Source organism: Macaca nemestrina, chromosome 5 (assembly GCF_043159975.1).
Source record: "Macaca nemestrina isolate mMacNem1 chromosome 5, mMacNem.hap1, whole genome shotgun sequence".
NCBI classification, from domain to species: Eukaryota; Metazoa; Chordata; class Mammalia; order Primates; family Cercopithecidae; genus Macaca; species Macaca nemestrina.
The window spans coordinates 10,910,316-10,922,927 of NC_092129.1; the positions used below are offsets into that span (position 1 = coordinate 10,910,316).

General features: G+C 42.2%; 1 protein-coding gene across 1 annotated transcript in view; it reads left to right on the forward strand.

The window, feature by feature from the left end:
• The window catches only part of LOC105492004 (lipoprotein(a)), a 302,231-nt gene that overhangs the window by 64,168 nt on the left and 225,451 nt on the right, over nucleotides 1–12,612 (forward strand). The window contains exon 3 of the mRNA XM_071095947.1: nucleotides 8,089–8,195. Within this exon, the coding sequence (XP_070952048.1) occupies nucleotides 8,089–8,195 (107 nt within the window). The remainder of the gene's footprint in view (nucleotides 1–8,088; nucleotides 8,196–12,612) is intronic.

Genomic DNA, 12,612 nt, shown 5'->3' on the forward strand with positions numbered 1-12,612 from the left:
AGTCCCAGCTATTTAGGAGGCTGAAGTGGGAGGATCACCTGAGACCAGGAGGTCGAGGCTGCAGTGAGTTGAGATTGCACCACTGCACTCCAGCCTGGACGACAGAGTGAGACCTGGTCTCAAAAACAAAAAAAACCACAAAAAACAAAAACCAGTTTGTAAGAGGTGAATTTTGAGGGACACATTCAGACCACAGCAGCACCGCTGAAGAGTCAGTGGGAAACAAAATGGAAACAGCATATTAGGATGACTCTGAAGAAATGTGTCTGCGATGAAGCCAAAAGAGAAGGAGTCGGAGGTCCAGGGAGTGCAGACGGCATTTCAGTGCTCACAGGAGAGCGTCCATAGATGGCGAGAAGAGAGAAGGGGTTACAAAGCGTGAGTTCCTGAGGAGAGTGGGGCTGTCACTCGAGGAAAGGTGGTCCCTGCGGGGAAAGGACAAAGGAGTTGGGCGGCGACAGGGGGTCCGCTGTCCTCACAGCAGGAAACGGAAGGAGGTTCCCTCAGGGCTCTTTGCCTCCCGGAAGTACAAGGCGCCTCCATCTTCAGAGCATGAAGGGTGCGGGGTGGGGCAGGAGACCTGAGGGAGTCGAGGTTTTGCACCCGATGAGGAGACGCACAGAGGGAACGGGTAGGAACACAGGACCCCTGCAGCCTCAGGAGGATCAGCTGCGGCCTGGTTTGCTGGTGTTGTCATTCGTCGTGGGCACCTTGTCCTCGGGGCCGGCCAGTTACTCGGCTTCCAGGCCCGTCATCCTGCCGGAAGCATCCCCAGCTTGGGGATGTTGGAGGGGCCCTGCCCCCACCTGGCTGGGGATGGAGTGTGTGAGCTGCCCTGGGCTGAATCTGGGTACCGGGAGGAAAGGGGATTTAGAGGAGAGAGGGACGGTGAGCTTGTTTTTGTGTGGCTGGCTGGAGTGTCAGTGACAAACGACTGTATTTGAAATATTAAATTTCCTTCTCTCACCAAGAATTCATTGTACCTGCCTGGCCCCTGAAGCTGACTGAGTTTGCAATCCCTGATGTGATGGGCTGAACGTTTGTGTCCCCTCAAAATTCATATGCTGAAGCCCTGACTCACGATGTGCTAGTATTTGGAAGCAAGACCTTTGGAGGTGATGAGGGTTAGATCAAGTCATGAGGGTGTGGTTCCCATGATGGGATTAGTGCCCATATAGGAAGAGGAACACACCAATCTACACACACACACACACACACACACACACACCGTTCCTTTCCCTCCTCGAGCAAGCTGAGGAGATGCCATGTAAGGGTGCAGCCAGAAGTGGCGCTATCTAAAAGCAAGGAGAGAGATTTCATCAGACACTGCATCTGCTAACACCTTGATCTTGGACATCCAGCCTCCAAAACCGCGAGAAATAAATGTCTGTGTCTAACCCCCAACCCTACCACCCTGCCTCCTGTGTGTGGTATTTTGTGATGGCAGCCCCAGCTGACTAAGGCACCTGGTTAAACCGGCATAAGCAGGTGAGGAGTACTGGGGGAGGGGTGAGAGAGGAAACCAGACTGGGCCAGATGACTGGGGAGACTGTCTTGCTAAATATTGTGCATTTTAACCCAAAGACCATGGCAAGCCGCTGAAGTCAAGGTGTGCCACAAATTTGGGGAGCCCTAAGCGCCTTTGAAAAGAAAAGAATGTCATTTGTGGAGAAAAGAAGGTCCCCCTTTTCAAAGGTGGTTCCCTGAATTTTTAAAAGCCCTCTTCTGAATCCCTTAAGAGTGGCCAGAGAAGAAAGAATCCACTGAGTTGACATTCCAGTTCAGTAAGTTGTAGGGACATTGTTTTGAAATAATCTGTAGGCAAGGGAGCACCAACTCATAACTCATCTCAAACCTGCAGGGTTCCTTAGCCCAGTTCTTAGTCCAAAACCCTTCCCTGTCTGGCCAGCAGTGATGGATTATTGCAAATGTTGTTCAGTTTCATTTGATCTACTTTGCAAAACCAAGTTCCAATATACAAATAACTGTGGGAGCTAAGGTCGCTGCATTTGGTCCCTCTGAGCAACCTTTCCACCTATCAGGCCACAGTCAATAGTAATAACCATTGAACATCCTTGAGGCAATTATTTCAATATTACTTTGCATCAATGACTGCACAAGAATTGCTCCAAGTGGAAGGACTGATGTTGGCAACCAGGCTTCCATCAGGGGCTGCAGATAGCCCTTGATCTTCACGTGGGAAGTTGCCTCTGAGTTCAGACACTCTGGCAATCCCTAGCTATCAACCTTCCGATAAGCAAGTAAGTGGAAAGGTGAAATTAGACAAATACATTATTACCTTAGAGTACAATTAAGCATTGGTGGCTAATCTAAACATACCCTTTTTATGATTTTTATTTTACTACTAGCTATGATTTATTGTAGCCTTGTCCATCTGTGCCAGGCACAAACAGCACTATGACTTACCTATACCATGCTCCAATCACCAGAGTTCTTCTCTGTTATTATTACCATTTTATAGATCAGGACATTGAAACTTATTTGCCTAAGGTTATGCCGACAGAAATTGGCAGAGCCAGATTCTAACCCAAATATCTGGGTCTCAATTGATTACTTTTAACCACTGCACTGCCATTTACTGCTGGGAGGAGGAATAATAATAATAATAATATCTTGATTGATATTATTTGATTGATTAATGCCTAAAGTGTCTAAGCACCATACTAAGCTCTTTTTTATTTTTAAGTTCTTTTTTAAATGTTTCATTTCATTTATAATTGACACATAGCATTTGTACATATTTATGGGGTACTGTTGATGTTTCAATTCATGGATACATGGTATAATGATCAATTAGGGTAATCAGCATATCCATCACCTTAAACATTTATCCTTTCTCTGTGGTGAGAAGATTTAAAATCCTCTCTTCTAGTTATTCAAATATACAATACATTATTATTAGCTGTATTCACCCTAGTGTGTAATAGAACAACCAGAACTTTTTATTTCTAACTGGAACTTTGGACCCATTGACCAACGTCTCTCCACTGTCCTCTCCCCAACTACCCTTCTCAGCTTCTGATAATCATTATTCTACTTTCTAATTCTATGAGATCAAGTTTTTTTAAAAAAAGTTTTAATTGACAAATAATTGTACATATTCATGGTGTACATAGAGATTTTCAATACATATAATGTATAGTGATCAAATCAGGGTAATTAACATATCCGTCATCTCAAACGTTTATCATTTTTTATACATTTGTGTTGGGAACATTCAACATCCCCCTTTTAGGTATTTGAAACTATTCACTATATTATTGTTGGTATCCTACGGTGGTATAGAACACTAGGACATATTCCTCCTATCAAGCTGTAATTTTCTAGCCTTTAACAACTCTCTTCCTATCCCTCCCTGCCCTGGATCCTTCTCAGCCTCTAGTATCTTCTGTCCTACTTTTTACTTCCTGTGTTCAACTTCTTTTAGCTGCCATATATGAGTGAGAACATGCAGTGCTAAACTTTCTGTTCCTGGCTTATTTAACATAATGTCCTCTAACTTCACCCATGTTACTGTGAATGACAAGATTCCATTATTTTTTATGGCTGAATAGTATTCCATGATATGTGTGTACCACATTTTCTTTATCCATTCATTGGTGGTCAGACAACTAGGTTGATTCCATGTCTTGGTTATTGTGAACAGAGCTGCAATAAACCTGGGGCTTCAGATGACTCTTTGATATAATGATTTACATTCTGTTGGATAAATGCCCAGTAGTGAGATTGCTGGATCATATGGTACTTCTATTTGTAGTTTTTTAAGGAACCTCCATACTGTTCTCCAGAGTGATTGCGCTAGTTTAAATTCCTGCTGTGTAGGAAATTTCCCTTTTTTTCTGCATCCTCACGAGCATGCTATTTTTTTGTCTTTTTGATAACAGCCATCCTTACTGGGGTGATATAGTAGCTCATTGTGGTTTAGGTTTGCATTTCTCTGAGGATTAGTGATGTTGAGCACATTTTCATTCATTTACTGGACATTTGTATGTCTTCTTTGAGACATGTCTACTCAGGTCATTTGCCCATATTTTAATTGGGTTGGTTTTTTGCTGTTGAGATGTTTGACTTCTTTGTATATTCTGGATACTAGTCCCCTGTCCCATGAGTAGTTTTCACATATACGAGGCACCAAAGTAGGTCTTTTACACAGGTTATTTGATTTACTCCTCACTCGGACTCTATGAGGGAGGTGCTATTACTAACACTCTCATCTTACTGAGAGTTCAGCAGAGGTTCATAGCTTCCCCAAAGTCACACAGCTTCTGTGGCAGATGGAGCAGGGTTGGATGCCAGAGCCAGGCCCTCCAGCCCTACGCCTCACTGCTGCAGGAGCCTGCTCATCTGCAGTCGCTGCCACAGGCATCAATGGTAGTACCCAGAATAAGCATTTATCGAGCACCTACTGTATTCACAGAACTCTGATCAGTCTGAAAGTCCAAGCAATGAAACAAACAAAGCCAAGGAATGGTAGAAATCGCAGAGTTCAAACCAGAGTCTAGGACCTGAAGTGCACTGCATGGGCCAGGTTAAACTGAATGAAACATTCCTATTTTGATCCCTTTCATTATTTGTTGTCCATACCCATAAATACCTTTATCAGTTTAGATGTGAAGTCAAAAACAAATAGGCAAGGAATCAGCTCTTGCAACATTCTCTTCTCCTGAAAAAGGTTCTTTGAAAGTCCTGTTTTGCAGAGACTCAGTCCTTTTGCATGATGGGTAAATCGTAGGAGACCTCTGCTAGGTCCTTATGTTACATACCTAATGTGGAAAGGTTGCTTCATCCAAAAGCCTGGAGTTTTCAGAGACACTGTCCTCAAACTTCCCCCATTGGACAATACCAGCGCCTGCAGGCAACAGCTCTGACGCACTTAAGACTTAAATACAACCCACAGAAGTGCTGGCTTGGCTGGGAAAACCTATTGCTAAGCAGAAGAGCAACATTGTTTTTTCTTTTTTTTTCTTTTCTGGAATTTGTAAACAGCATTTATTCTCAGCCTTGCCTTTGAAATGTTCCAGTTGGAACATTGCTGGGCAGCGTGCAAACAGGAGCGAACGTCAGCCGGGGCGGCAGGGGGCAGCAGACCCCACACTTTGTCCATGCCTCAGGTGGGAGGGAGTGTCCGGCTCCAGAAACCTGCCCAAGCGACTTCAGCCAGCAGACGGTTCATGTCCTGAGGCTGCAAAATACGAGGTGGTAGTAGTGGGGGGCGTGAGGCTGAGAGTGGGGAGAGCAACACAGGGGCGCCAGGGTGGGAGCCGCAGCAGGCCCGTGACCGCCGGGAGGACACTGATGCTTCTGGAGCGCGCGCGAGGGTCCAAGGCGGGGCCGGACCGAGGCCGCCTGCGCTCCGCGGAGGCGCGGTCTGAGGGACACGAGGCGGTGGCAAGGGACAGCAGGCGGGGGCGCGGTCACCGGGCGCGGGAACGGGCGGAGACATGGAGGGGGCGCGGGTGGGCGGACTCCCTCCCGCAGGGCTGGGGTGGTCAGGCCAAGGCCGCTGGGAAAGGGAGGACGCTCGCCCCTGCGCTGCCAGCTGGGCTTTTCTCCTTCCTCGCCTGCCCTGTGTTCCAGGGCGCGACCCCGCTCTGTCCAGACGCTGGCTCCCGGACTGACCCTCAGATAGGTGGGTCGGAGCCCCTGAGAGAAGTGGGGTTTGAGGGAGGGCATTTCCGTTTCCAACAGCAGGCACGGGGAGCCCGGATGCCCCAGCTCCTGGACCCTGGATTAGAAACTGGCAGGAGTAGGAGATGTTTTGTAGGAGGCTGCCCTCTGCTTTTCTCTGTTCTAACATCTGCTGGACTCAGGGAGTCTTAGCACCTGTATTTTTGACCAGAAAAAAATTGGAACAGCAGAAAAGCCAATGTGATGGGTTACGCCTTCTTAACGTGCCTCATTCAACGTTGTAAGTTCCTTCCACAGACTGATCTTTTTCGTGCAATTGATGTGATCCTATGTCAGCTATACAAAACGATTTTTCTTTACTGAATTTAGTTTAAAAGGCAAGAAGTTGCTTTCCACAGGGCACATTGATCCCCGGTGGAAAGGGATGCGTATGCCCTGAAACATGGAGAGCCACATGCGCGGCTTGGTTTTGTGTAGAAGTAACATGAGATGATCTTTTCACTGATTTTCAGAATTGTGGAGAATTCACTTAGGAAAATAAGTATGTGTATCAATGGATGACTAATATGGGCATTTACTTTAACTGATTTCACTGAAGCAGTGCTCCTAATATTTTGAGACACAGTTTTTATTTGGTTCCTTTTTACCGCATGATCAATTAGCTTCTTACTTCATAAGTTATAGTGGGGGAAGGTACTTCCTATTTTCTCTTTAAATTTTTTGTCCCTTATTTAAAGAAGCAGTAGGCCTGGTGCAGTGGCTCACTCCTGTAATCCCAGCACTTTGGGAGGCCAAGATGGGCAGATCGCCTGAGGCAGGAGAATCGCTTGAATCCGGGAGATGAAGGTTGCAGTGAGCCAAGATTGTGCCATTGCACTCCAGCCTGGGCGACAAGAGTGAGACTTCATCTCAGAGAAAAAAAAAAAAAAAAAAAAAAAATTAGTCCTCAAGTCTCTGGCTAAATACAAAGCTGTGTATGCACAGGAAGAGGTTCCACAAAGAAAGAAGAATAAGGAACAGCTACTGGGGAAAGAACAACTGCAGGGGAACAGTGAGCTCAATGGAGATGCCAGAGCTCACATAGTACTTTCAGACTCTTTTCAGTGTATATTTTATGCTGAGATTTTTTAAATGAAATACTTTGTGTGGACAGGGAAAATTGGTACCAAAGGGAAACTTTAACAGTGAGGAAGAAACTTTCTATAAAGAGGACAGGGGACAATATACACAAAAGTCTGTGCTAAGTGTAAAATGAGCATATTCATCCTTAAAGCACATCAGAATTGAATACGAGTATTTATCCATTTCATTCATTGAATGAATTATTCATTCACTGAATCAATGAAATAAACACAGCTCTTTGAGGATTTGAGACTACATTCACCCTTTATTCATAGTCACCTGCGGTTTTGCTTTTCTCTGCATTTCTTTGCTGTTAGATGACTGCTGCATTGTTGAGTTGTATTTTGAGTGGATATTTTTGTTTGGTAATAGTGAAAATTTCAAATTGTAAAAAATGTATATTTATCCTTTCTCTCCCTTCTAAATATGTGTCACTGTAAAACATCATTCCCATGTGACAGTGTGTGCTGTAGACTGTTTAAAAATTGGGCAGCCAATTAGCAATGAAAAACAAGTGGTCCACCTTCAATATTTGCTTGTGGTTTATTTACATGCTCTTGGCACCAGTCCTAGACTCACATGTGCCCCAGAATAACATTCAGACTCTCAGCTGGTCTTGTGTTACACGTCCATGGCCCGATTCACTCCATGGTATACAGCACTCTGCTCCGTGTCCCCTGGGCTGGGCTCAAGTCAAGCAGTCAGTGACAGACTTCATTCCCAATAACAGAACCAGTTTGCATGACTCCCCATACATGTTGCAGCTTTGAAAACATTCATCTCAATGTTCACACTTTCATTTAGTATCAAGTATTTTACTGGGTTCTTACAACCATGGTGTAGTAACATTCACTGAGGAGGAAATGGAGGATCCAAGGATGGAGCAAGTTGCTCTGGGCACACAAATGCATTTGCAATTTTACAGCCTCTTGGTGGCGTCTCAGTCAGACATTCTGTGTACTGATCAATGCCCTATTCAATTAATGGAAAAGGATGCACTCTGCGTGAGATTCCAGTTGTGCACAGAATATACATGAGAAGTGTGCCTTTGTCATCTCTACTTTCACAGGTGAAGGCCACCAGCAATTTCTTGTATGCAACTGATGCCTTTCAAATGAAATCTTATATCTGTGTAGTCCGTAGGCAACCACAGGCAAATGTGAGAGTGAAACGCTATGTTCTACGTTGTTCTGTGTCAATGAAGCAAGGCAGTGCCAGCTCAGAGGGCTCTGGGGCCTCAAAGAAGGGATGCCTGGTTGTGGGTGTTGCAACTTCCAGCAGGGCAGTCAAACATAACTGCTGATGCTTTTCTTTCAGTTCTGCCATCATCGCTGACAAAGTCATCCCAGTTTGTCTGCCATCCCCAAATTATGCGGTCGCCAACCAGACTGAATGTTATGTCACTGGCTGGGGAGAAACCCAAGGTGAGATAAATTCCATTGCACACATAACGAATTGGTTTTGACCTACAGTCCATGTGACAAAATGATCATTTTGGAGAAAGCTGTGCAAATTCCTGTCCATGAATGTGGTCCACCCACTCTTGATTTTGTCTGGGCACCTGTCTATTTCTGCATAATAGGTCTTCAAGTCACATGGTCAAGGGGTGGAAGACTGTTTCTTTGAGTCTCTCTTTTTTTTTTTTTCAGAACCTTTTTTTTTTCTATTTTAATTATTATTTTAACTTTGTTTTTTTTTAGTTCAGGGTTACATGTACAGGTTTTTTGCATAAGTAAAGTTGCGTCTCAGGGGTTAGTTGTACAGATTATTTTATAACCTAGGTACTAAGCCTAGTACCCAATACTTAGTATTTCCTGCTCCTCTCCCTCCTCCCACTCTTTTCCCTCAAGTAGACCCCAGTGTCTGTTGCTCCCCTTTTTGTGTCCATGAGTTCTCATCATTTAGCTCCCACTTATAAGTGTGAACATGCAGTATTTAGTTTTCTGTTCCTGTGTTACTTTTCTAAGGATAATGGTCTCCAGCTCCATTCATGTTCCTGTGAAAGATATTATCTCATTCTTTTTTATGGCTACATAGTATTTCGTGGTGTATATGTACCACATTTTCTTTATCCAGTTTGTCATTGATAGGCATACAGGTGATTCCAAGTCTTTGCTATTATGATTAGTGCTGCAATGAACATTCACATTCATGTGACTTTATGATAGAGTAATTTATATTCCTCTGGGTATATACCCAGTAATAGGATTGCTAGGTTGAATGTTAGGTCTGTTTTTAGCTCTTTGAGGTATCACTGGACTGCTTTCTACAATGGTTGAACTAATTTACAGTCCCACCAACAGTGTATAAGTGTTCCCTTTTCTCTACAACCATTCTGGCTGGCATGAGATGGTTTCTTGTTGTGGTTTTGATTTGCATTTCTCTAACTATCAGTGATATTGAGCATTTTTTCATATGCTTGTTGGCTGCCTGTATGTTTTCTTTAGAAAAGTGTTTGTTCATGTCTCTTGTCTACTTTTTAATGGAGTTGGTTTATTTCTTGTAAATTTGTTTAAGTTTTTTATAGATGCTTGCTGGATATTAGACCTTGATTTTTGTCAGCTTTGTCAAAGATCAGATGGTTGTAGGTTTGGCCTTATTTCTGTGCTCTCTATTTTGTCCCATTGGTTTATGTGTCTGTTTTTTTAAAATTTTTTAAAAATTATTTTTATTTTTTATCAGTACCATGCTGTTTTTGTTACTATGGCCCTGATGTATAGTTTGAAGACAGGGAATGTGATGCCTCTACCTTTCTTCTTTTTGTTAAGATTGCCTTGGCTATTCTGGCCCCTTTTTCATTCTATATAAATTTTAAAATAGTTTTTTAATAGTGCTGTGAAGAATGTCATTGGCAGTTGGATAGGAATAGCAATGAATCTGTAAATTACTTTGGGCAATATGGCCATTTTGATTATATTGATTCTTCCAATCCATCAACATGGGATGTTTTCCATTCCCTTGTTTCTTTGAGCAGTGTTTTGTAATTCTCATTTAGAGATAATTCTCATGTAGAGATCTATCACCACCCTGGTTGGCTGTATTCTTAGGTATTTTATTTTTTGTGGCAATTGTGAATGGGATTGTGTTCCTGATTTGGCTCTCACCTTGGCTGTTGGTGTATAGGGATGCCAGTGATTTTTGTATTTTGATTTTATATCCTGAAACTTTGCTGAAGTAGATTATCAGAGAAGGAGCTTTTGGGCTGAGACTTTGGGGTTTTCTAGATATAGAATCATGTCATCTGCAAACAGGGATAGTTTGATTTTCTCTTTTCCTGTGTGGATGCTCTTTATTTCCTTCCCTTGATTGATTGCTCTGACCAGGACTTCCAATACTATGTTGAACAGGACTGGTGAGAGAGGGTATCCTTACCTTGTGCCGGTTTTCAAGGGGAATGCTTCCAGCTTTTGCCCATTTGGTATATTGTTGGCTGTGGGCTTGTCATAGATGTCTCTTATCATTTTGAGACATATTCCTTCAATACCTAGTTTATTGAGAGTTTTCAACATGAAGGGTGGTACATTTTATCAAAAGCCTTTTCTGCATCTATTAAGATAATAATGTGGGTTTTGTCTTTAGTCACATTTATGTGATGAATCACATTTTTTGATTTACATATGTTGAACCAATCTTGCATCCCAGGGATGAAGCCTATTTGATCATGTTGGATTAGCTTTTTGATGTGCTGCTCGATTAGGTTTGCAAGTATTTTGTTGAGGATTTTTGCATCAATGTTCATCAAGGATATTGACCTGAAGTTTTTATTGTTGTTGTGTCTCTGCCAGGTTTTGGTATCGGGATGATGCTGGCCTCATAGAATAAAATGGGAAGCAGTCCCTCCTCCTCAATTTTTTTTTTTTTTTGACGTTTCAGTAGGAATGGTACTAGCTCTTCTTTGCATATCTAGTAGAATTCAGTTGTGAATCTATCCAGTCCTGGCCTTTTGTTTCTTAGTAGGCTATTCATTACTGATTCAATTTTGGAGCTCATTATTGGTCTGTTTAAGGAATCAATTTCTTCCTGGTTCAGTCTTGGGAGGGTGTATGTGTCCAGTAATTTATCCATCTCTTCTAGGTTTTCTAGTTTGTGTGCATAGAGCTGTCTTTAGTAGTTTCTGATGGTTATTTTTATTTTTGTAGGGTCAGTGCTAACATCCCCCTTGTCATTCATAATTGAGTTAATTTGGGTCTTCTCTCTCTTTTCTTCTTTGTTAGCCAAGTAGCAGCCTATTTATCTTATTAATGTTTTTAAAAAACCAACTCCTGGATTTGCTGATCTTTTGAATGTTTTTTCATGTCTTGCTTTCTTCAGTTCAACTCTGATTTTGGTTTTCCTTGCCTGCTGCTAGTTTTGGGGTTGATTTGGTCTTGTTTCTCTAGTTCTTCAAGTTGTGATGTTAGGTTCTTACTTTGGGATCTTTCTTTTTGATGTGAGTGTTTAGTGCTATGAATTTCCCTCTTAACACTACCTTAGCTGTGTCCCAGAGATTCCAGTGTGTTATTTCTTAATTCTCTTTAGTTTCAAAGAACTTCTTGATTTCTGCCTTGATTTTATTATTTACCCCAAAGCCATTCAGGAGCATGTTGTTTAATTCCCATGTAATTGTATGGTTTTGAGTAATTTTCTTAGTCTTGGCTTCTATTTTTATTGAGCTGTGATCTGAGGATATTTTTGGTATAATTTTGGTTCTTTTGCATTTGCTGAGGATTGTTTTATGTCCAATTATGTGGTTGATTTTTAGAGAATGTGCTATATGATTATGATAATAATATATACTCTACTGTTGATAGAGAGTTCTGTGGAGGTCTATCAGATCCATTTGGTCCAATGTTGAGCTCAGGTCCAGAATATCTTTGTACATTTTCTGCCTTGATGATCTGGCTAATACAGTCAGTGGACTGCTGAAGTCTCCCACTATTATTGTGTGGACATCTAAGTCTCTTTGTAGGTCTCTAAGAACTTTCTTTATGAAGCTGGGTGCTCCTGTGTTGGGTGCATATATATTTAGGATAGTTGGTCTTCTTGTTGAATTGAACCCTTTACCATTATGTAATTTTTTTGTCTTTTTTGGTCTTTGTTGGTTTAAAGTCTGTTTTGTCTGAAATTAGGATTGCAACCCCTGCTTTTTTTCTGATTTCCATTTGCTTGCCCTTTATTTTGAGCCTTTGGGTGTCAGTACATGTGAGATGGGTCTCTTGAAGACAGCATATAATTAATTGGGTCTTGCTTTTTTATCGAGCTTGCCACTCTGTGCCTCTTAAGTTGGGCATTTAGCCCATTTACATTCAAGGCTAGTATTGGTATGTGTGAATTTGATGCTCTCATTGTGTTTTTATGCTGGCTTGTTTGTGTGGTGGCTTTGTGGTGTCAGTGGTTTGTGAATTTAAGTGTATTTTTGTACTGGCTAGTAGCCGTCTTTCCTTTCTATAGGTAGTGCTCTTTTCCAGATCTCTTGTAAGGCAGGTCTGGTGGTAACGAACTGCCTCAACATTTGCTTATCTAAAAGGGATCTTATTTTTCTGTTGCTTAGGAAGCTTAGTCTGGTTAGATATGAAATTCTTGGCTGAATATATATATTTTTTAAAATGTTGAATATAGGCCCACAATCTCTTCTGGCTTGTAGGGGTTCAGCTGAGAGGTATGTTGTTGGGTTGATGGGGTTCCCTTTGTAGATGACCTGCCCTTTCTCTCTAGTTGCCTTTAACATTCTGTCTTTCATTTTGACCTTGGAAAAGCTGATGATTATGTGTCTTGGGATGATCTTCTTGTGTAGAATCTGGCAGGGATTCTCTGTATTTTCTGAATTTGACTTTTGGCCTTTCTAGCAAGATTGGGGAAGTT